Source organism: Emys orbicularis, chromosome 2 (genome assembly GCF_028017835.1).
Source record: "Emys orbicularis isolate rEmyOrb1 chromosome 2, rEmyOrb1.hap1, whole genome shotgun sequence".
In the NCBI taxonomy this organism is placed as follows: Eukaryota; Metazoa; Chordata; order Testudines; family Emydidae; genus Emys; species Emys orbicularis.
Genome location: NC_088684.1, coordinates 18,071,996 through 18,093,951, shown reverse-complemented (window position 1 = coordinate 18,093,951; position 21,956 = coordinate 18,071,996). Strand labels below are relative to the sequence as shown.

Below are 21,956 nucleotides of genomic sequence, written 5' to 3'. Positions count from 1 at the left end.
ATTCACTGATCAGGCTCCGATAAAGGCAGCCAAGCAGCCAGTCAATGGCACAGGAGCCAGCCAACAGAACTAGAAACGGGAATTCGAGTGGGAGTTTGTATGGGGAATCTGGGTGAGAGAGTGTCTGGTGTTCTGTTTTTGTTTTGTGTGTGTGTGTTTCTTAATAGTTACATAGGAGGGAAGACTATGAGAGCCACAGCGGCAGCAGTGGTAGTGACTAAGGAATGAAAGAAACAATGAAGATGACTGGATGTAGAAGCTGTGGGATGTACATTATCCTGGAGTAGGTACCTGAAAGATGCTCCATTTGTATGAAGTGCCGCCTGTTAAATCTGATAGAAGAGAAGACCTGAGGTTTGGAGATGCAACCAGAAACTATGGTTGAGTTTCAGCAGATGATGGAGGGAAGGTGAGAGGAGGCTGAAGGGAAAACTCAAGTCTTTCAGATGCAGACTGGTCTGGAAAACTGTGAGGCTAGACTACTGGAGGAGGAAAGGGGCCAGTGGAAGCATGTGACTAAGAGAATAGAGGCAGAAGAAAAGACTGGCGAGTGAAGTAGAAATAGAGCTGAGGAACAGGTTTCTGAGTTGGAAACTGAAGGGGCATGGCAGGCAGTAACAGCAGATGGGAGGGTAATGAAGAAGAGAAAAGGGGAAGAGACCATTGAGATAGCCAGAGATCAGAGCCCCAGCAGGATAGAGGATTACTCACAAAAGATTGCAAGTGAGAACAAATGACAAGAGGACTTGCAGCCTGAAAGAACAGGTTGGGGAAGGCTGGAGAATCACACCGACACTAGGAAGAGGCAGGTCTATGTGACTGGGAACTCCCTACTAAGAAGATCAGACAGGCCTGTCACCAGAGCTGATCCAGAGAACAGAAGATACTGGATAATCTCGCTATATAATCTCCATTCAAGAATATTAAAGGAACTGGCACATGAAATTGCAAGCTCAACAGCAAGGATTTTTAATGAATCTGTAAACTTGGGGCTCAGACCCTGTTACTGGAGAATTGCTGATATAGTACCTATTTTTAAGAAAGGGGAAAAAAGCAATCCAGGAAACCACAGGCCTGTTGGTTTGATCTCAATTGTATGCAAGGTCTTGGAACAAATTTTGAAAGAGCAAGTAGTTAAGGACATAGAGGTAGATGGTAATTGGGATAAAATACAATATGGTTTTACAAAAGGTAGATCATTTCAGACCAACGTGATCTCTTTCTTTGAGAAGATAACTGATTTTTTAGACAAAGAAAATGAAGATGATCTAATCTACCTGGATTTCAGTAAAGCATTTGATACAGTTCTACATGGGAAATTATCAGTTGAATTGGAGAAGATGGGAATTAATATGAGAATTGAAAGGTGGGTAAGGAACTGGCTAAAGGGGCAACTACAGTGGGTCAGATTGAAAGGTGAATTGTCAGGCTGGAAGGAGGTTACTTGTGGAGTTCCTCAGGGATTGGTCTTGGGATCTATCTTATTTAACATGTTCATTAATGACCTTGGCACAAAGAGTGGGAGTGTGTTAATAAAATTTGTGGATGACACAAAGTTGGGAGGTATTGTCAATACAGAGGAGGACCAGAATATCATACAAGAAAAACTGGATGATCTTGAAAACTGGAGTAATAGGATGAAATTTAATAGTGCAAGGTCATGCACTTAGGGACTAACAACAAGAATTCTTGCTATAAGATGGGGATTTATCAGTTGGAATCAACAATGGAGTGTTATTACTATTATACAAGGGACTGGTTAGACCTCATCTAGATTAATGTGAGCGATTCTGGTCTCCCATGTCTAAGAAAGATGAATTCTAACTGGAACAAGTACAAAGATGGACTACTAGGATGATTAGAGGAATAGAGAACCTACCTTACAAGAGGAGACTTAAGGAGCGTGTCTTATTTAGCCTAACAAAACAAAGGCTCTCTATAACTACATCAGATGGAAAAATACGAGGGAGGGAGAGCAGTATTTAAGTTAAATGCCAATGTTGGCACAAGAACAAATAGCAATAAACTGGACATAAATGAGATTAGACTTGAAATTAGATGAAGATTTCTAACCATCAGACAAGCTATGTTCTGGAACAGCCTCCCAAGGACAGCAGTAGAGGGAAAAAAATCTAACTGGTTTCAAGACTGAGCTTGATAAATGTAAGGAGAGGATGTTATAATGAAACTGACTACAGTGGCATATGGCCCATCTGTGACTGCTAATAGCAAATATCCCCAGTGATCACAGATGGGACACTAGATGGGGAGGGCTCTGAGTTAATACAGTGAATTCTTTCCCAGGTGTTTAGCTGGTGGGTCTTTCCAATATGCTCAGGGTCTAACTGATCACCCTGTTTGGGGTTGGGAATGAATTTTCCCCCAGGTTAGATTGGCAGAGACCCTGGGGTTTAAATTTTGCCTTCCTTTGCAACGTGAGACATGGGTCACAGGCTGGTTTGAACTAGAGTAAATGGTGGATTCTCTGTAACTTGAAGTCTTTAAATCAAGGGTTGAGGACTTCACTAACTCAGCCGGAGGTTATGGGCCTATTACAGGAGTGAATGGGTGGGTGAGGTTCTGTGGCCTGAGACCTACATGAGGTCAGACTAGATGACCACCATAGTCCCTTCTGGCCTTCAAGTCTGCTAGTCTAAAAGGAGCAGCAGTTGAAGTGGTGAGTTTTGTGATGTGGACTAGACTGAGACTCACTCATTTCACACAGGCCAAACAGCCATCAGATGGTAATGCTGTAGACCTGGTGTGAATTTGAAGTGATGCTCACAGAGATGAAGGACAATCTTGTGATTAAGGCAGTGGACTGGAAATCAGGAGATCTGAGTGCAATTCCTGGCCATGCCACAGGCTTCCTATGTGACCTTGGGCAAGTCACATGACCCCTCTGTGCCTTAGTTCCCTCCCCATTTGGTCTATTAGTCCTCTTTAGATTCTAAACTCTTCCCGGCCGGGATTCTCTTTTATCAGGGGCTTGTGTGATGACTAGCACGATGGGACCCTGATCTTAGACTGGGCTTCTAGCTTACTATGGTAGTACAATGGATAACTAAGACTAAGTAACGACTAGAGGTCTCTCGGTCCATTACTAATTCCTGAAACCGCTGGTGACTTACATTTCGCACGAACGTTGTACCAAAAGGAAAAAAAATCATACTTGTTCTAAAAAAAATTAAACCCTTTTTATTTGTATATTTATTTTATATATAAAAGAAATTAAAAAAAAGAACACAAATAAAATGTTTATTATGGCAATTCAGTTTTGTCAGAGCCCTCTGCTTGGGCCACTGCGTCTGGTCCACTGGAAGTTAGCAAAGTCCGCCGGTTATAATGTCCCTTTATGATGCCAGAGTTATTGTTCTCATTAAGGATTTGCTTCTGTTTTTGCCTGTTAAGAGACTGTACAAGTCCTAATACAACAGCCGCTAAGGAATACTGTCCAGTCAGTTTTCTTGGTTGTAAGATTAAAGGATTTGGTTGTACTCTTCCTAGAAGAAAATATGTTTTGATTTTTCCTTCCTGTTCGCTGATACCTTTGACGTAAATCTCTCCTCGATAGTCGAAAGCAAATCCCTTGTCCTTCAGGATTAGATACGTTTCTTCAGGCACTTGTATTCTGCCGCTTACACCCGTGCTGTCCATTCGACTAGCTAAGTTAACCGTTTTGCCCCAGATATCATATTGGGGTTTCTTAGCACCGATAACTCCTGCTACAACAGAGCCATGGCTAATACCTACAAACAAGATAAAATCAAGAGGAAACATAATTAGACAATCAGGCAAGAACGTTTGAAGTACCAAGTCTGCAATTATGCTTTAGAAGTTTGCTTCAGACACATTCTTCTCTGAGTTTTAGGAAAAGGGTGGAAATAAAGAGAAATAAGGACATAAAACATTGGAACTTCTATCTGGATATTGATTGTATATGGTAGCTATCACTGTATGATGTGAATATCTGTGAACTATGCATCATCTTGCCACCAATAAACTTGGTACCGTACAAGGGCTCAGGACTAGCTCTTGTTCCAAGTAGGTTTGCCATCTTATGGGAGTTTGTCCTGCAAGACAAACTTGTTAGTATTACGCTGTCAGGATGTGACAGCATCATATTGTTACTTCCCATGAAAAGACATCACAACATCATGATGCAATTGCTTAAAAATGTCATAGTTTCTTAACAGCTTAGCATTATTTGGGAAAGCTAAAATTGTCCTGCAAGCACTCCAAGTAAAATTAAGACAAGGGGTAATGCTGTAAGATTAAAAGGGTCTGTATGCCTATTTTAAAAGTAAATTCAGTACCGGTGAAAGGTGATAGATACACAGCTCTGGAGAGAAATTGCTGTAGCAAGAATAGTAAATATGGCAGGCGACCAGCTTGGCTTAACAGTGAAATCCTTGCTGATCTTAAACACAAAAAAGAAGCTTACAAGAAGTGGAAGATTGGACAAATGACCAGGGAGGAGTATAAAAATATTGCTCAGGCATGCAGGAGTGAAATCAGGAAGGCCAAATCACACTTGGAGTTGCAGCTAGCAAGAGATGTTAAGAGTAACAAGAAGGGTTTCTTCAGGTATGTTAGCAACAAGAAGAAAGTCAAGGAAAGTGTAGCCCCTTACTGGATGAGGGAGGCAACCTAGTGACAGAGGATGTGTAAAAAGCTAATGTACTCAATGCTTTTTTTGCCTCGGTCTTCATGAATATGGTCAGCTCCCAGACTGCTGCACTGGGCAGCACAGCATGGGGAGGAGGTGACCAGTCCTCTGTGGAGAAAGAAGTGGTTCGGGACTATTTAGAAAAACTGGACGAACACAAGTCCATGGGGCCGGATGCGCTGCATTCGAGGGTGCAAAAGGAGTTGGCGGATGTGATTGCAAAGCCATTGGCCATTATCTTTGAAAACTCATGGCGATCGGGGGAGGTCCTAGAAAAAGGCTAATGTAGTGCCCATCTTTAAAAAGGGGAAGAAGGAGGATCTGGGGAACTACAGGCCAGTCAGCCTCACTTCAGTCCCTGGAAAAATCATGGAGCAGGTCCTCAAGGAATCAATTCTGAAGCACTTAGAGGAGCGGAAAGTGATCAGGAACAGTCAGCATGGATTCACCAAGGGCAAGTCACGCCTGACTAACCTAATTGCCTTCTATGATGAGATAACTGGCCCTGTGGATGAGGGGAAAATAATGGACTTGCCAGCAAGTTAAAGAAGTATGGGCTGGATGAATGGACTATAAGGTGGATAGAAAGCTGGCTAAATCGTCAGGCTCAACGGGTAGTGATCAATGGTTCCATGTCTAGTTGGCAGCTGGTATCAAGCGGAGTGCCCCAGGGGCCAGTCCTGGGGCCGGTTTTGTTCAATAACTTCATTAATGATCTGGAGGATGGCGTGGACTGCATCCTCAGCAAGTTTGCAGATGACACTAAACTGGGAGGAATGGTAGATACACTGGAGGGTAGAGATAGGATACAGAGGGACCTAGACAAATTAGAGGATTGGGTGAAAAGAAATCTGATGAGGTTCAACAAGGACAAGTGCAGAGTCCTGCACTTAGGAAGGAAGAATCCCATTCACTGTTACAGACTAGGGACAGAATGGCTAGGCAGCAGTTCTGCAGAAAAGGACCTAGGAGTTAGAGTGGACGAGAAGCTGGATATGAGTCAACAGTGTGCCCTTGTTGCCAAGAAGACTAATGGAGTTTTGGGCTGTATAAGTTGGGGCATTGCCAGCAGATCAAGGGACGTGATCATTCCCCTCTATTCTGCATTGGTGAGGCCTCATCTGGAGTACTGTGTCCAGTTTTGGGTCCCACACTACAAGAAGGATGTGGAAAAATTGGAAAGAGTCCAGCGGAGGGCAACAAAAATGATTAGGGGACTGGAGCACATGACTTATGAGGAGAGGCTGAGGGAACTGGGATTGTTTTGTCTGCAGAAGAGAAGAATGAGGGGGGATTTGACAGCTGCTTTCAACTACCTGAAAAGGGGTTCCAAAGAGGATGGATCTAGACTGTTCTCAGTGGTACCAGATGACAGAACAAGGAGTAACGGTCTCAAGTTGCAGTGGGGGAGGTGTAAGTTGGATATTAGGAAAAAAAAATTCACTAGGAGGGTGGTGAAGCACTGAAATGGGTTACCTAGGGAGGAGGTGGAATCTCCTTCCGTAGAGGTTTTTAAGTTCAGGCTTGATAAAGCCCTGGCTGGGATGATTTAGTTGGGGATTGGTCCTGCTTTGAGCAGGGGGTTGGGTTAGATGACCTCCTGAGGTCCCTTCCAACCCTAATCTTCTATGATTCTATATACGGACAATGACAATGCAATCTTCCCCACATTGCCTGATCTGTATAGCTCAACCTTGATGTGGAAAGGCCACCTCTAAGGGACCACAGTTCTGCTGGGTATGTTTTGGGCTTATCCAGTAATGCAGTCTCCTATAATGACTGTCAGGTACAGGCATGTTACTGCTGTATCCAATACATACAGCCTATCACTTTTGTGTCCCATCCTAAGGGTTTCATGCAGGATGCCAGGTTCCCCATGGCAGCAATTCAAAACCACTGGTGATCCTATAGGTCTGGTCAGAACTGGAATTAGATTTTTGTGAAAAGCCAAAAAACAAGTTCCCATACTTAGAATAAACTCTCATTTCTATTTTACAGGAGAAGCAGCTGAGGCAAGGAGATTAAATGAAAAAAGACAAGATGAGTCAGCATCAGATCCAGGATGAGCTATAGTTGCTCCTGGATCCCAGTCTAGTGCTCAGACCATCACACAATGAGCCTCTCTGTCAGATTCATGCGAGAGTGTACAGAATGTTATCATCCATTAGTACAGTAGCTTGAACAAGAGATTATAAACATTATAAAAAGAGAACCAGAAGATTCTCCTTTAGGCTAAGTAGTAGGAGCCTGTATTTTGGGAGCCGGAGGGTTGGATTTGTATCCCTGCTCATGATTGAAGTCAATGTGACCACAGAAGACAAAATAGCTGGTGGTATTGAAGTTCTGTACATCCACATGATCAATATACAATGTCCTTGCAGGTTATAATAGGCAGCAGGTAGGTAACAGGCAGCAGGTTTAAATCAAACATAAGGAAGCACTTCTTCACCCAGTGCACAAGCAACCTGTGGAACTCATTGCCAAAAGTATAACTGAGTTCAAAAAAGAAATAGATGAGTTCATGAAAATAGGTCCATCAATGGCTATTACCCAAGATGGTCAGGATGCAACCCCATGCTCTGGGTGTCCCTAAACCTCTGACTGCCAGAAGCTGGGACTGGATGACAGGAGATGGATCACTGAATAATTGCCTTGTTCTCTGCATTCCCTCTTAAGCATCAGGCACTGGCCACTGTCAGAAGAAAGGATACTGGGCTAGATGGACCACTGGTCTGACCTAGTATGGCCATTCCTAGGTTCTTATGTATAAAGGGTGTGTGCTTGCAAAAAACAACTCACTTTATTTCAAATGCTTGCACTGTACTTACCGATGCGAAGTTCAAAGTTGTTGAACGAATGTTTGTTGATCTCCTGTATACTTTCATTCAAAGCTATGGAGAAGTCAGCCAGAGCACACAAATGTCCCCATTTGTCTTCACATTGCTAAGAGTGAATAAAAACAGAATACATTAGGTGTGTTTTGCATTTGCTATAAAACAACTCTCTCCCCAGAGCTAAGTATGTGAAATCATAATTCATAAGAGCAGTCTCATCATACCCTATTAAATCTCAGTGAAGTGGTTCACTGTTAATGGAGAGGTAATACATTCCATTTATGGTGCACTGCTTACACATTTCAGTACAGAGATGCCTTTCTGTGAAATATTGTAGATGCTTTGCTTGAAATCAGGAATTTGATGGGTAATAATGGGAATAAGCAGGAGGTGGGACTTCAGGGGATAAAGTTAAAGCTGGGAGGGGGTGAGGAAAGAGAAACACAACTTGGTTTAGGAGGAAAAGTAATGAGAATGGGAGTCAGGGGAATAAGGGGAGAAACAGCATTGAGAGTGAAAGAAGAAAAGAGGAGAGAGAATTCTTCGAGAACAATTGTGATTTTCATTCGCTAGAAGTTCCAAATATCTATTTTCTTCTAGTAAATACCACCCTGTGAGCATCTAAAAATGACACCAATATCGTTTACTTTGCAGGAATGGATGAAGAGCATCACATTGACATCTCTGCTTGTTTTAAAAAGATTGAATTAGCCCCTTACCTGTTTTTCAGGTGATAATCCTGATACAGCCATGTATGTGCTGCCAATGGTTTTAATTTTTTCAATATCTTGAAATCTTTCTTCACCTAGTAACTAATGCAAATGAGACAAAAGGCTGTTACTTCTATAGTACCTGATGCCAAATGCTGTACAGTTAAATTGTACAAGTAAAAAGACCTAAATTAATACTTATTCTCACAGTTCATTGTAAGGAAGATCTAATTTGGTAGAGCATCTTGTGTAATTGACAATGGCACACAGTTCGCTTGAACTTCTTTGTACAATGAGCTTAAAGCTTTCAATGTTTTCATGCTAGATAGTCACAAAATACATTCAGTTAAACCCTGCTGTGCCCTGCAGGGCTGCTTGGCACATCATATTATGGATAGTACAAAATGCACACACTCAAGTCCAATTTAAATTCAGGCAATTGCTGCAGTTCCATCACACACACGCACACAGATATACATACATGTACACACACAAATTGAGCATAAACAAACTGAAAAAACAACAACCAACCAGCACCCAAAATGTTACAAAATCTCCTTAAATCCTAGAGGAGAGTTCTCTCTTATTAGGCAAAACATTAACACCCTTATACTATATATCACTATGCAAAGTTCTTCCAATTCATGCGTCTGAGGTTCCCATTGATTAAAAGCTAAAGGGATTACTTTATTCAAAGCAAGATGCATACCACAAGCTTATCACAGATGACCTCCCATCAAACTAACCACATTGTACGTAAGTCAAGAATCTGCGGTCTTGGAAACATTGTATCTTGTTTATGGAAATCACACCACCTGTCTCTAATGGAATGGTGCACTGCCACCTATGCAGGGAATGTAAACCCATATGCCCTTCCAACCATGGAAAGGCCAACACCTGACCTACTTTTATTTTCTTCTATCTGCTTGCAAAGCCATTTATGTGCCTTTCCCTGCCCAAAAGCCAGAAGCTTCAATGCTCTCTTAAAGAAAGGAATCACTGCTTGTAACGCAGCCTTCATGAGCAATCTGATGGCAACAGATCAGTGTGAACAGGCGTTGGGGGAAAACAATTTTGGTAAAGAAACAGATTTCATTTTCAGCTTCCAAAGTATTTTTGTAAACTGCAGTGAGCAACACAGTAATTTAAAAAGCATGACAAATATCTGAACCGTGCTCTTTTCAGGCGCAAAGAAGCCATTGGCTCTTAGATCATTTACAGAGAATATCTCAAGCTATCTTCTTTTTTTCTTCTATTATTTTAAATACCCTTATATTTCAGCTTTAGCCTTTTTATCAGCTGCTTCCATCCATGTTTAAAACAATGCTTTCTTTTTCATTTTCTGCTCTGTGGCATCTTACAAAGATGGATTTTAATATTGTGGGAAAATATTCAAATTGACTCAGTTCTTCCGCCCCCCTTCCTGTGTTCACTAATTTGCCCAGGCAATTTAGGGCACATATTCTAACACTAAACCTACCTTGAGCCCAAAAACTAATTAAGGGCCTGACCCCACATTCTTCACATATCCAAGGTCAGGGGATGTCATTGAACATGCAGAAAATGCAAAATTGGTCCTCAAGTGTACACACGCAATATTAGAATCATAGAATCATAGAATATCAGGGTTGGAAGGGACCTCAGGAGGTCATCTAGTCCAACCCCCGCAGCACCAATCCCAAACTAAATCATCCCAGCCAGGGCTTTGTCGAGCCTGATCTTAAAAACCTCTAAGGAATGAGATTCCACCACCTCCCTAGGTAACCCATTCCAGTGCTTCACCACCCTCCTAGTGAAAAAGTTTTTCCTAATATCCAACCTAGACCTCCACATCTGCAACTTGAGACCATTGCTCCTTGTTCTGTCATCTGCCACCACTGAGAACAGTCTAGATCCATCCTCTTTGGAACCCCCTTTCAGGTAGTTGAAAGCAGCTATCAAATCCCCCCTCATTCTTCTCTTCTGCATGCACCTGGGCATATTATGCAAGTACAATTTAATCAGTGAAGTGTGAAAATGTGATTCTGCAGTTAAATCATAATTTATATTTGCGACAGCATAATAATGGCTATGGCAAAAGACTGATATCATAAACACGGCTTAAATCATTGCAGCATAAAGAGAAAGGAAAAATGGTCTGTGAAGTAGAAAGCCCTTATTAAAATACCAAAACAAGTAATATCAGCACCAAGACACCACTAAGGTGGTAAGCACCTTAGATTAAACTGATTAGATAGAAAATGAGATATCAGAAAAATTTGGCCTTAGATCTGCAATTTTCAGGGCAGGGACAGCGTCTATGTGTGCTTCTGTACAGCATACAAAACACTGAGGGCTTGGCATTGGTTGTGGCTTCTGGGATACATTGAATAATTATAATAATATTCATCCTGGACTCCGAAAAGTGGTGCTATAAAAAGGCAGCACAGTGTCCATATAGTAAATGTGCCTGTCAGTGCCTCTGAGCACGTCTACAAAATAGAAAATCACGTATAACTGCATTCTCAAATGACACGTTGTCACACTGAAAGACTCCCCATGCCAGTCCAGAAGTCAACACCTCCCGGCTCGCCTATCAGGGAGAAGCCTGGATAACTAGACAGGCCTTACAGCAGGTTCTGAAGGTCAACAGACTTTTGGAGCTTTGGGGAAAGCAAGTTCCAGAGTCACATGCCCCCAAATACATAAATTTGCGGCCAGACTATGGCCTGGCCTTATGTGACTGTACAAGGATATAAGAGGCAGTTAGACACCTGCCTCTACACCCATGTGAGTCCTCTTTGGACTGCTGCTCTAGGCACACAAGGAAAGCAGGGCTCCATGAGGCCACTGCTTCCCCCTCCTGTGTGGGGAGTTGGAGGAGAGGGGTAGGGGATGGGCAGTCTTGAATTCATTCCCCACAATGTAGGTTATTTCTCCCCAGGACAAAGGGCGAAGAGGGGCGGGATTGTGACTCTCTGAGTAGCGTACTGCTTCCCAGAAGCACAGGAAGCACAAAATGGCTGAAATTCAGCCAGAGAAGTCTTCTGTTTGTTTTTGCCTCCTCAACATAGATCTACTACCATGAAGACAGAAGACCAGACCGTAGCAGTCCTGTTCACCAAACTAGAAAGCAATCAACACTCATCTCAGTTTTTGAGCATAGACAGATTGGTTTCCTCAGGCTGACTACACCCAGAAAAGTTCTCCTGATGCACACCACTCCTCCTTATTTGCAGACTGCTATGGTGGTGAAAGAGGTGGTTTACATCACAGCCACAGCACATGACTTAAAAGTGTACATGCAGCAATTGGGTGAATCCAGAACAGGATTTTCACCACTAGCGCTCTAACCTCCCTTCCTTTATGCTTCTTCTGCCACAGAAGGCGTACCAAAGAGAATTATGCAGAAGGACATTTAGAAGACACTGTATCTGTGTGTCAAGGAAAGAAGATAATTATATTGTCCCATCAACGTATAAACCAAATGGTTCAGCACAGTATGTTCCTTTATGCAGCTCTCAAACCCAACTGGGTGGGGAAGGAATATCAGCAGAAAAGGTCCTCTGCCCAGGTAGGTGCAAATCTGAGCCCTGATCTCAAACTGAATAAAGAATGGTTTGTTATCATTCAGTGACTCCATAATTAATTTGTTCCCCTCCACCTGCCAGATCTGCAAACTGAATCTAGGCTCTGACAGGCAAACTGGATTTGTTCCGGCTCACATGCCATCACCAATGACAACTACATTCCAGTTGCAGAATCTTTAATAGGAAACAATCCATCTCACTCTCTCTCAGCTGACTGGGGCAAACAGGAATAATAAGCAGTCACAATGGATGTTGGTCACTGAAGTCAGCAGCTCTGACTCCGAATACACGCAGGGTGCAGAAACGTTGACTAAGATGTCACCATTTTTCATAATCACCCTTCTAGCTCTTAACAGCTACTGAGTAAAGCAATTGTTTTTCACAATCTTTATATATGTAATGCTGAAAAGCAGCATTTTTCCAACACTAACAGTGCGGGTCCCAAGCTGTGCGTCCAGATTTGCTCACAGGTCTGCAAATAAGGAGTAGGGTGAAATATTGGCAAGGAAGTATCATGCACACCAAGGGTGGGTCCCCTCCACCTTGTCCTTAAGTCAATATTTGCAAGAAAATGCTGCTAGCAGACTTTCAGCTAGGGGATGTTGCACAGCTGAAAACGGTAAGCTTAATGATTTCTCTGTCTCTTTGTAGTACATTTTGTTCATGCTTCTCAGCCTTTCCTTCTTTCCTGTGTATGATCATTAACTCTTTTCAGTTATTCTCTCTTATTTGCTTCCTTTCAAACAGCTGAGCTGCAGAGCAGAGTCTAGCTGGAGTAAGCAAACTGCATCTCCACACTAGAAGTAGGTTAGCAGCTAGCAAGGGATCACATTATTTCATTTAATATCCACACCAAAACCTATCTATTATACAGCTAAAGATGTCTGAGACTTAACATAGTTCCTCAATAGGCTCTTTATTAATCAGAGAGTAGGTGTTAGGGACTTGAACGTGAGATAACATTCATATTCTTGGTGAAAGAGATGTCTTTAGTGATCATAGCTACAGCAATATGATTATTCTGCCAAGATTGCACTCCCATGCATGACAGGACTTCTTAAAATTAATTCATAGCATAAACTTTGCATTATCTTTGAGGCATAAAATTTGAAATCAGATCTACAAAGAAAAACAAAACCATTAATAAAGAAATATGGTGACAACTGGGTGTGAGCTTAGGTATAAAATCAGATATTTATACCTGTAAAGACAGCTATGCAGGAGCCTAGCAGGTAGCAAAGCTTGTTAAGTAGCAATGATATTTGAAAGGTAATTATGTTACATAGGGACCTCAGATTGTGCCTCTTTATTCCTCCCTGACCACCACTACCTCACCCCAGCAAATACTGTGCCCCATCCAGTTCTGTGGACACATCCTCAATCTTCTCCTCTCATCCACCTCTTTATCCATGATGTCTATATTCAGCAAATGCCAGTGAGTCAAAATCCAAGATGTACCCACCACCAGTCTCCCTCTCACACTACCCTGGGAGAGGAAGGCGATGGTCCTGGTTTTGCCTCTTTGTGCCCCACCTCTAAAATTTAGATAACAATGCTTCTGGCACAGGGGCAATATGAGGATAAATTCATTTAAAATTCTGAGGCGCTTAGACACTGTGGTGCTGGGGGCCATATAAGAACCTAGAAAAATGTATCTCCCCTACTCCATTCATGTTCTTATCACTCACACCCTCATCCTTTTCCTTTGGTGCCCTTTGAGATCCCATCCTTTCAGTAGAAAAGTACTGTGAGCCTTGATTGTATTCCCTCTCACTTTATCTCCTCCTGACACCCAGTTCACTGTCACAGCAACAGACAGCCATTCACTGTCCTTTGGTACTTTTCCCTGGTGGTCTCAAGATTGCCACTATTCCTACCCTTTCTGAAGATTCCTCCTTATTTGTGTCCATCCCCACCTTCTCTCCAATCTTCTCTTTCTTAGCAAAATCCTGGAAATCCAATTTTTTTTTTCTGAGCGCTCTAATTTGCTTTTCCAAAAGCAATGCCCTGGATCCGCGGTGCTCAAGCTTTTCCACACTGAAACCAGGACCTCTCTCCCATCTAGCTGGGATCAAGAACTGCTGCCATTTAGCAATATGTGAAGGGCAGAGCGGTCGCAACCTACTGAAACTTGTTTGTATCCCCCAGGTTGACAGTCTCTATCCTTGGTAGTTTCCACTCTGGCTTCCAGCTGCTTCACAGTTCTTAAACTGTCCTTCTGCTCAAAGATCTTCTCAGGTCTAGCCCTTGTTCCTTTTCTCTTCTAATCCTTCCTGACCGCAGTACAGAATTTGACACCATCTATCTTGACATCCCTATTAATTGATTGGCAGAGTTAGCAATAGCCTTGGACAACTTGCTTCCTGCTCTCACTCTGCTATCCAACTGCTCCTCTCTTGCAACTGGCAATGGTTACTTCTCTGCCATTAAACCTTAGGGGTTTGTCCTAGGCCGGCTTCTCTCGTCTTGTTTATCTTATCCCCCTTGGCGCCTATTCTGAAATCAACCTTCGTTGTCCTTTCTGGGGAAACGATACCTAAATATAGCCCTCTACTTTAAGTCCTTTCCTCACAGACTATTAGCATAACTATGAAACTTAGTTCAGCTTAATATATCTAAACCTGTATCCTCCCTATCTGATCAGGCCAGCACCCTCAATCAAAACTCAACCATCTCTCCCATCCCTCGTTTACCATCTTCTTTCAAGAATCTAGACATTTGATTTAACACTGTTCACTATTTTTTCTTTCATATTCTTTGAGTTCATAAATTCTTTGGCTTCAAAAGAATGCCATTACTTTCTATATCTGGACCACTCCTTTCCCAAAACTAGTGCAGATAACTTCATCCTCTTTAACCATCAATACCAAGGTATAGTCTATATCTATATTATTTAGATGTATTGGGACAGATTCTGATTGCAATCACACAGGTGTAAATCCAAGTCACTCAACTAATTTCAGTCTTAACTTCACTTACTGGTGTAATTAATATCAGTGCTTGGCACTTTCAGTAGAAGAAAAGATACAACTTGAATAGCAATTACAGTAATGACCAGGCACAAATATTGCAGGGACTTAGTAAATATGATTAATCAAATGTCAGACCTGCTGATCTGGGTGTTCGTTATTTAAAGTCCACCAAGTCCCCTTCTCTATTAGCTGGTATTACCTCATCAAAGTCTGCAATGATTTCATTCAGCAAACGGAGACATTCCACTCCTTGGTTATTCATTTCAGTTTGAGAATAAAAATCAGCAAACCCAGGGATGGAAGCAAACATCACGCCAACAGCATCATAGGACTGAGAGTATAACTCCTAAGGGAACAATAGGGAAGAAAAACAAGTTGGAGTGGAAATGTATCCCATAGGTGGCAAAGGGCTGTGGAAATTCATTGTCTGCACTTCACAACCCATGTCTCTATCTTTTTAAGAACAGCTTGACATTTGTTTAATGAACAGCTCTGCACATGGCATTTCATAGGTACTATTGAGTTCCCTGGGAGGAGGTTGCCAAGAGGGTTGCCAACACTTGTAATTTTATCATGAGGCTCTTGCAATATTTGGTGCTTTTCTTAAAGCCCCATCAGCTTGAGTCATGTGGTTATGTCAGAATTTCAGCTTTCATTTAAAAGAAACACATTTTCAGCCCTCATGGTTGTGAAGAAGCGTTGGAAATGTGTATCTGCAAGGCTCAAACACCGGAAAGCAAATAAAAAGAACCTTACATTAATTATTGTGAAAATTTCATGATTTTTAAGCCACTCTCAAAGTTTTTTGAAAGCTTGGGATTGGCAATAGTGCTGTTGTCTAACTGGGTTCTTGATTTCTGTTCTTGACTCTTCTACTGAATCACTCTTTAGTCATCAGCACATCTCTTCTCTCTGTGCAGCAATTTACCCAACAATAAAAATGGGAATAACAACAACAACAACCCAGGGGCGCTGTGAGGCTTAATTTGTTCAAGTTTGTAAAGCCCTTCACGTTCTTTGGAACACAGCTGACTTTCTTAACCCAGCCCCTCCTCCATCTGTGATGGAGGTGCTTCTGCAGGGACAGGGGAAGCATACCACAGAAGTCAAACTCCCCCTGTCACAGCTGCAGTACTCAGAGTGGATCCTGGGGCCCTAATTATGGGAGAAGAGACAGTGTGAGAATGAATGAGTGTGTATATACATATATATATACATACACATATGTACTATCTCCCCAAGTGCTGTCTATAAAACCATTCAGCTGAGCCTTCCCTTGCTCAGTTGTTCTATTTTTGGTAGGAAGCATCAAGATAGAAATAATAAGTCCATGAGAAAGTGCTTACAGTACACATCTGGGGAGTCATTTTTTGAGAGCAGGAGAATTAAGTTAATAGCCAGACATGAATTACAAGATTGATTGTACAGTAATCTTCCAGATGTTAATGCCAGCCAGCTCATTCATAAATCCTCCCCAGGTATAATCGCTCCAGGAAATTGCCTTGCAAAAAAGCAGAGGTGGCAGCTGAAATACAACTGCAAGTGTATTGAATGCATCAGCATTGACCTACCAGGCATCTGGTTTCAAGGCTTCTTTTGAAAATTATTTTAGCACTGAATATGAATGTGTGTGGATGTACGTTATATCTCAATGGTTCAGTAGGATGGAGCATGTACTCTCCCAGCAGCCATAGTCCCTTCCAGTTCTAGGAGATAGAATATCTCTATTTAAAATATTCATGAACGAAGATGGCAGGGCCCAGACCTGGAGTTTATTTCACACTAAAAAAAGTGCTTTGCTTTGGCTCTCTTTCTGACATATGCACACACACCTTCAATTGTACAGAATAACATCGTGTTTTCTTAGCAATTTAATTCTTGCAGAGTAGGAAATTCCCCAAGAGGTTAAACGCTTAAGTGCCTGGACATGTAACCTTTGAAGATGCTGTCATCTTTTCCTAGTTGATACTTTAAAGCATAACTTTTAGAAAAAACGATGGCTTGTCCTGTCAGACCTATTTTGGCTAGTTACATCTATTTTCAAAAAAGTACTGTCTGACAAGTGGGATTCTGAACCCATTTAATTGTACTGCAAATAGCTTATTGTTGGTATCTTGATTCTAGAACTATTTGTGAACCATTGGTTCGTGATGCACAGTTCAAAGGTCATGTATATCTCCAATCCCAAGCCTGATTTCTATCGTACTTTAGAACAGTGGTTCTCAAAGCCGGTCCACTGCTTGTTCAGGGAAAGCCCCTGGTGGGCCAGGCCAGTTTGTTTACCTGCCGCGTCCGCAGGTTCGGCCGATCGCGGCTCCCACTGGCCGCAGTCGCCGCTCCAGGCCAATGGGGGCTGCGGGAAGCAGCACGGGCCGAGGGATGTGCTGGCCGCCTTTCCGGCAGCCCCCAATGGCCTGGAGCGGTGAACCGCGGCCAGTGGGAGCCGCGATAGGCCGAACCTGTGGACGTGGCAGGTAAACAAACTGGCCCGGCCCACCAGGGGCTTTCCCTGAACAAGTGGCGGACTGGCTTTGAGAACCACTGTTTTAGAACACACTCAAGGCTTGTCTACGCTTACTGGAGGATTGACACTGCGACGATCGATGCATTGACTGTTGATTTAGCGTGTCTAATGAAGACCCGCTAAATCGACCGCTGATCACTGTCCTGTCGACGCCTGTACTCCGCCTGATTGAGAAGAGTAAGGGGAGTCGACGGGAGAGTGTCTCCCGTCGACATCGCATATTATGGACCCCGTGGTAAGTATATCTAAGCTATGTTGATTTGAGTTACGCTATTCATGTAACTCAAATTGCATAGCTTAGATCGACTTTTCCCTTTAGTTAGACAAGGGCTCAGCTTGGCCCCTACTAATGTTATTGTGAGAATTTGACTTATTTCTGGTCACTCTCCTTTCAGACACGCTTTCTCCCTTTTCTTTTTTTCTCAGATTTCCTTCATCCCTTGAGTAAACCCCTCTGAGATCTCCATCAAGGATCTCCAAAGCCTCCACTACCAGCAGCTGTTATTGTCTGTTTCCTCTGTCTCAGGGGCCTGTCCAGTGTAGCTCTGTATTCATTCTGATTCTTATCATATGCTTATTAAGTTTGCCGAGGCCCATTAGGATACATTCTTTAATTACATGGTCTCTATTTGTTCTAAAAAACAAAACCTGTTTCATTCAGTGCACAGGATGGATAGTAAATGAGGCAAACAGCGGTAAGAAGAGAAAGGATGTTCTCTTGGATTTAAGGGACTGGACTGACACCTAGGAAAGCTGGGTTCTGTTCCTGGCTCTGCCACAAACTTCTTGTGTGATGTTGAACATGACTAATTATACATATTGTGACAGACCCAGACCAGTGGGATACAGGAGTCTGGTAGAGGGCAAATATACTGGTCACTGGATGAGTAGTTTTCTGTTCCCTGAGTGACCAGAGCAGGGGCTGCACTAGAGTAATCAGGAACCTGCTAGAACCAGTTAAGGCAGGCAGGCTAATTAGGACACCTGGAGCCAATTAAGAAGAAGCTGCTAGAATCAATTAAGGTAGGCTAATCAGGGCACCTGGGTTTTAAAAGGAGCTCACTTCAGTTTGTGGTGCGAGTGTGAGGAGCTGGGAGCAAGAGGTGCAAGGAGCTGAGAGTGAGAGGGTGTGCTGCTGGAGGACTGAGGAGCACAAGCGTTATCAGACACCAGGAGGAAGGTCCTGTGGTGAGAATAAGGAAGGTGTTTGGAGGAGGCCATGGGGAAGTAGCCCAGGGAGTTGTAGCTGTCATGCAACTGTTACAGGAGGCACTATAGACAGCTGCAGTCCACAGGGCCCTGGGCTACCTCCCAATTGACCTGGACTGTGGGTTCTTCCAGACGGGAAGGTCTCTGGGCTGTTCCCCACCCCACATGGTGAATCTCTGAGGCAAGAAAATCCGCCAATAAGCACAGGACCCACCAAGATAGAGGAGGAACTTTGTCACAATATGTATGAGCAGAGTGTATTAAGGTTGCACAGGTATTAGTTAATTCTGGCATTTCCTATCTTTTGAGGGCTTTGCAACATTAATGTTCTTTTAACATTATTTTCTGCATGGAATAAATAATGTCAGACAGAGGCAACAACTTTAAAATTCTCACAGCATCCTAAAGGACACTATTTTTCTTTTGCCTGTTAGGAAAAAAGTATGAGAAACAAATGGATACGTACTTCGTTATCTCGATCCTTCTCCAGGAAGTGACGGGCAACATGACTTGGCAGAATATTTCGTAGCATATTTTCATTGTGTTCCCTTAATTCCTTCATTTCATTGATTTCTTCTTTCGCTTGAACACGCCACAGAAAGTCCAGGCGGGCTGTGTATTCAAGCTATAGTTATGAGGAAAGGCAAACATTAAGTCTGATGAGATAAACGCAGACATGGGATTGTAATCATGGAAGCCTGTCGCTACTACCTAAATTTCTTCAGTGCTATAGACACCAGAACTATGACTCCTAAGTAATTTTCTTTCTCCTATGAACAAATACCAGCAAAAGGTCATGTATAGTGAGAATTGCAAAGGAATCAAGGGCCCAATAACATTAGTCATATTGCTATCTTATATTCAGTGGTTGGAACATTTCAATAAGTTATTTCCCCCTAGAACACATCTGCATTACTTAAAGAATGATATTATGGAGTCAGAAATGAGATAAAGTAACAGAATAAATAGCTAGGTTAACAACATATTCTTCCAGCTCCTAAATCAGAAAATATATTCATCTTTTTACGACTGTTTTCAACTGGAATGTACTTCATGAAAAACCAGAGCCAGGGTGAATAAGGATACTCTGCAGAGAGGTAATTTACCTCTCAAGGACAAGCACTCTTCTCTCAGTGAAAAGAAGTATGAAAAGCCCAACATGCTTCAAGAAGGACTTTCAAGTCTGAGACGCCTGAAGTGAGCTGTTTCTGCTGCTAGGGCAAATAGACATTTGCTTTTGGTTTTATATATGATAGTGGAAGCATATCGATTGTCTTGTAGCTACATAATATTTCCATCTAGTAATGAACCAATACCATTGTTAGGACTCTTTTTCTTCCTAATATGTTTTTAAAAACCCTTCTTATTGTTCTTAAATGGATCCCTTTTGCTTCTCTTATCAATTTTCTATAAGTTCTTCCTTCTGATTTATACTCACTACTATCAACTTCCATTTTCTTCCATTGGTTTTATTTAATTCATTTATTTATCTATTTTTATAGCTCTAAACCAGGTTATTTTAACCAATACAGCCTTCTTCCTCGATTGTCAGATTGTGCTTTTGGGGACATCTAACGAAGTTTTCTTAAAGAATTCCCAATTATTATTCACATTTTTACCAATTAAATTCTTCCTCCCAGCTGACATAATTGTTTTCAGCTTTGTGAAATTGACCCTTTTAAAGCATCATATGTATATAAAACTGTTGTGGACTTTATGCTATTTGCATGTTATAAACATGATCTAGTCATAATCACTTGTATCTAAGCTACTACAATTTTTTAGATTTGTGATCAGTTCTTCTTTATCTGTCAACATGAGGACTAATATAGAATTCCCCGGGGTTGGATGCAACACTTTTTGAGTTAGGAAATTGTCTTCTATAATATTTAGAAATTTCGTTATTTGCAGAATATTTCTCATTGCACATAATGGAAGATTTCATTAAAATTTTATTTTGTAGTTTAGAATGAGAGCTTTGAAATGATATATGTATTCACACCGCCTGTGAAAAATACATCACTAACAATGGGAGAATTTTAACATAGGACTCCTCCAAGCCCAATCCAGCACATCAGTGATTAGCCTTTATATCCAGGCCAAAATCCAATCTGGATAATTTAATTTTCGCTATTTAAAATTTCCTCTTATTTCAGCTGGAATAATTTTTCTATGCCTCCCTGCCACAAAATGTCTGCTCTGTTCTACCCCAGAGTTGACTGTATGTGAGTTTGTGGGAGAGAGTGGTCTGTATATACAGGGTTATTAAATATCTAAAATGTAAGGTTATTTTTGTCTGTGAACAAATGGAATGGCCCCACTGTGGTGTTAATGGGAAAGGATTGTTCCAAGGGCTGCATCACTGCCAATCAGTTTTTTTGGTGTTGCCATGTGATTACTAGAAATGTGGCTACCTTCATTAGTGAGTAAAGAAAATAGACTATTGCATGGGAAGCCAAAAAGCCCCAAACCCTAGGAGTGGAGATACCATCCAGCCTCTATGCATATATAATCACCATGCATGGTGGAAGGACAAGGTGCTAACGAGTTCAACTCTCAGTTTTCTCAGTATTTCTAGTTTAGTTTATTTTTGGGACGAGGGAGTGTAGTAAGGACATCTCTTGAGGGTGCTTCCCCTAAGAGCAAATAATCACATGCTGGATTAAAGAGATTCCAAGGACAGAGTGCTTGCAAATGTGCTTTCTCCCCTCTCACGACACTTGCAAGACCTTCCACTTCACACTCAGTTCAGTGCAAAGACTCAATGGGAGATGGATCAGTCTCCAGAAGGGTTAGCCTGTACTCCAATGACAAGAGACAGTTTTAACATTACATTGAATTTCAAAGCTTCCCTCAATTTTCCTTCTTCTCTCTTTCCCCTAAGATTCTTTTCCATTCCCCAAATTCTCTCCTGCTTTCACCTCTCCTCCCATGGAGCCCCTCTCCACATGCAGAGTTATTCAGATGCTGAAGGGTCTGAGGATGGATGCTGGATTCTCCTCCATCTGCACTGATGAATCTCAAGCAGGTGGAGAGGAAGAGCTTCTAAAATAAATATAACTAAATTACAAGAAGCTCGTTACTGCAAGTATGTGGACTTAATCTCCCTTGGGTTTAATTCAGTGGAGAGGAGTAGTGCCAATGGAGTAACAAGGTAGAGACGGCGAGAAGCTGAGATAATCGTGTTTATTTTGTGGTTGAGAAATAGCTACTTAGGCAAATCAGTCCTACCAGCCAGAATGCAGAGCTCGGCAGAACTGAAATATTATCCCGGTGTTGTGGGTCATAAATGTATAGCTTTCCAGCACCCTGACTAGTGAAAATCCTTTCTTTTCAGTGTATTTCATAGCACCTTAAAGTGCCATATGTTGTGTTAAAAGATAAGCATGCTGAGCTCTGGTCACATTTTGCACTCTGGCCATATTGCAGTGTACTTTAAGTGAGAATCAATTATTGGCTTGGAATTTCC

The 21,956-nt window shown here is 42.0% G+C and overlaps 1 protein-coding gene across 1 annotated transcript in view; it reads right to left on the bottom strand.

The window, feature by feature from the left end:
- Nucleotides 1-3,261: 3,261 nt before the first annotated feature.
- ADCY8 (adenylate cyclase 8) overlaps nt 3,262-21,956 on the bottom strand; it is a 187,671-nt gene continuing 168,976 nt past the window's right edge. Inside the window, exons 14-18 of the mRNA XM_065398532.1 lie at nt 18,954-19,112; nt 14,954-15,100; nt 8,223-8,315; nt 7,498-7,612; nt 3,262-3,749 (exon numbers count right to left, since the gene is read on the bottom strand). Coding sequence (XP_065254604.1) covers nt 3,262-3,749; nt 7,498-7,612; nt 8,223-8,315; nt 14,954-15,100; nt 18,954-19,112 — 1,002 coding nt within the window. The remainder of the gene's footprint in view (nt 3,750-7,497; nt 7,613-8,222; nt 8,316-14,953; nt 15,101-18,953; nt 19,113-21,956) is intronic.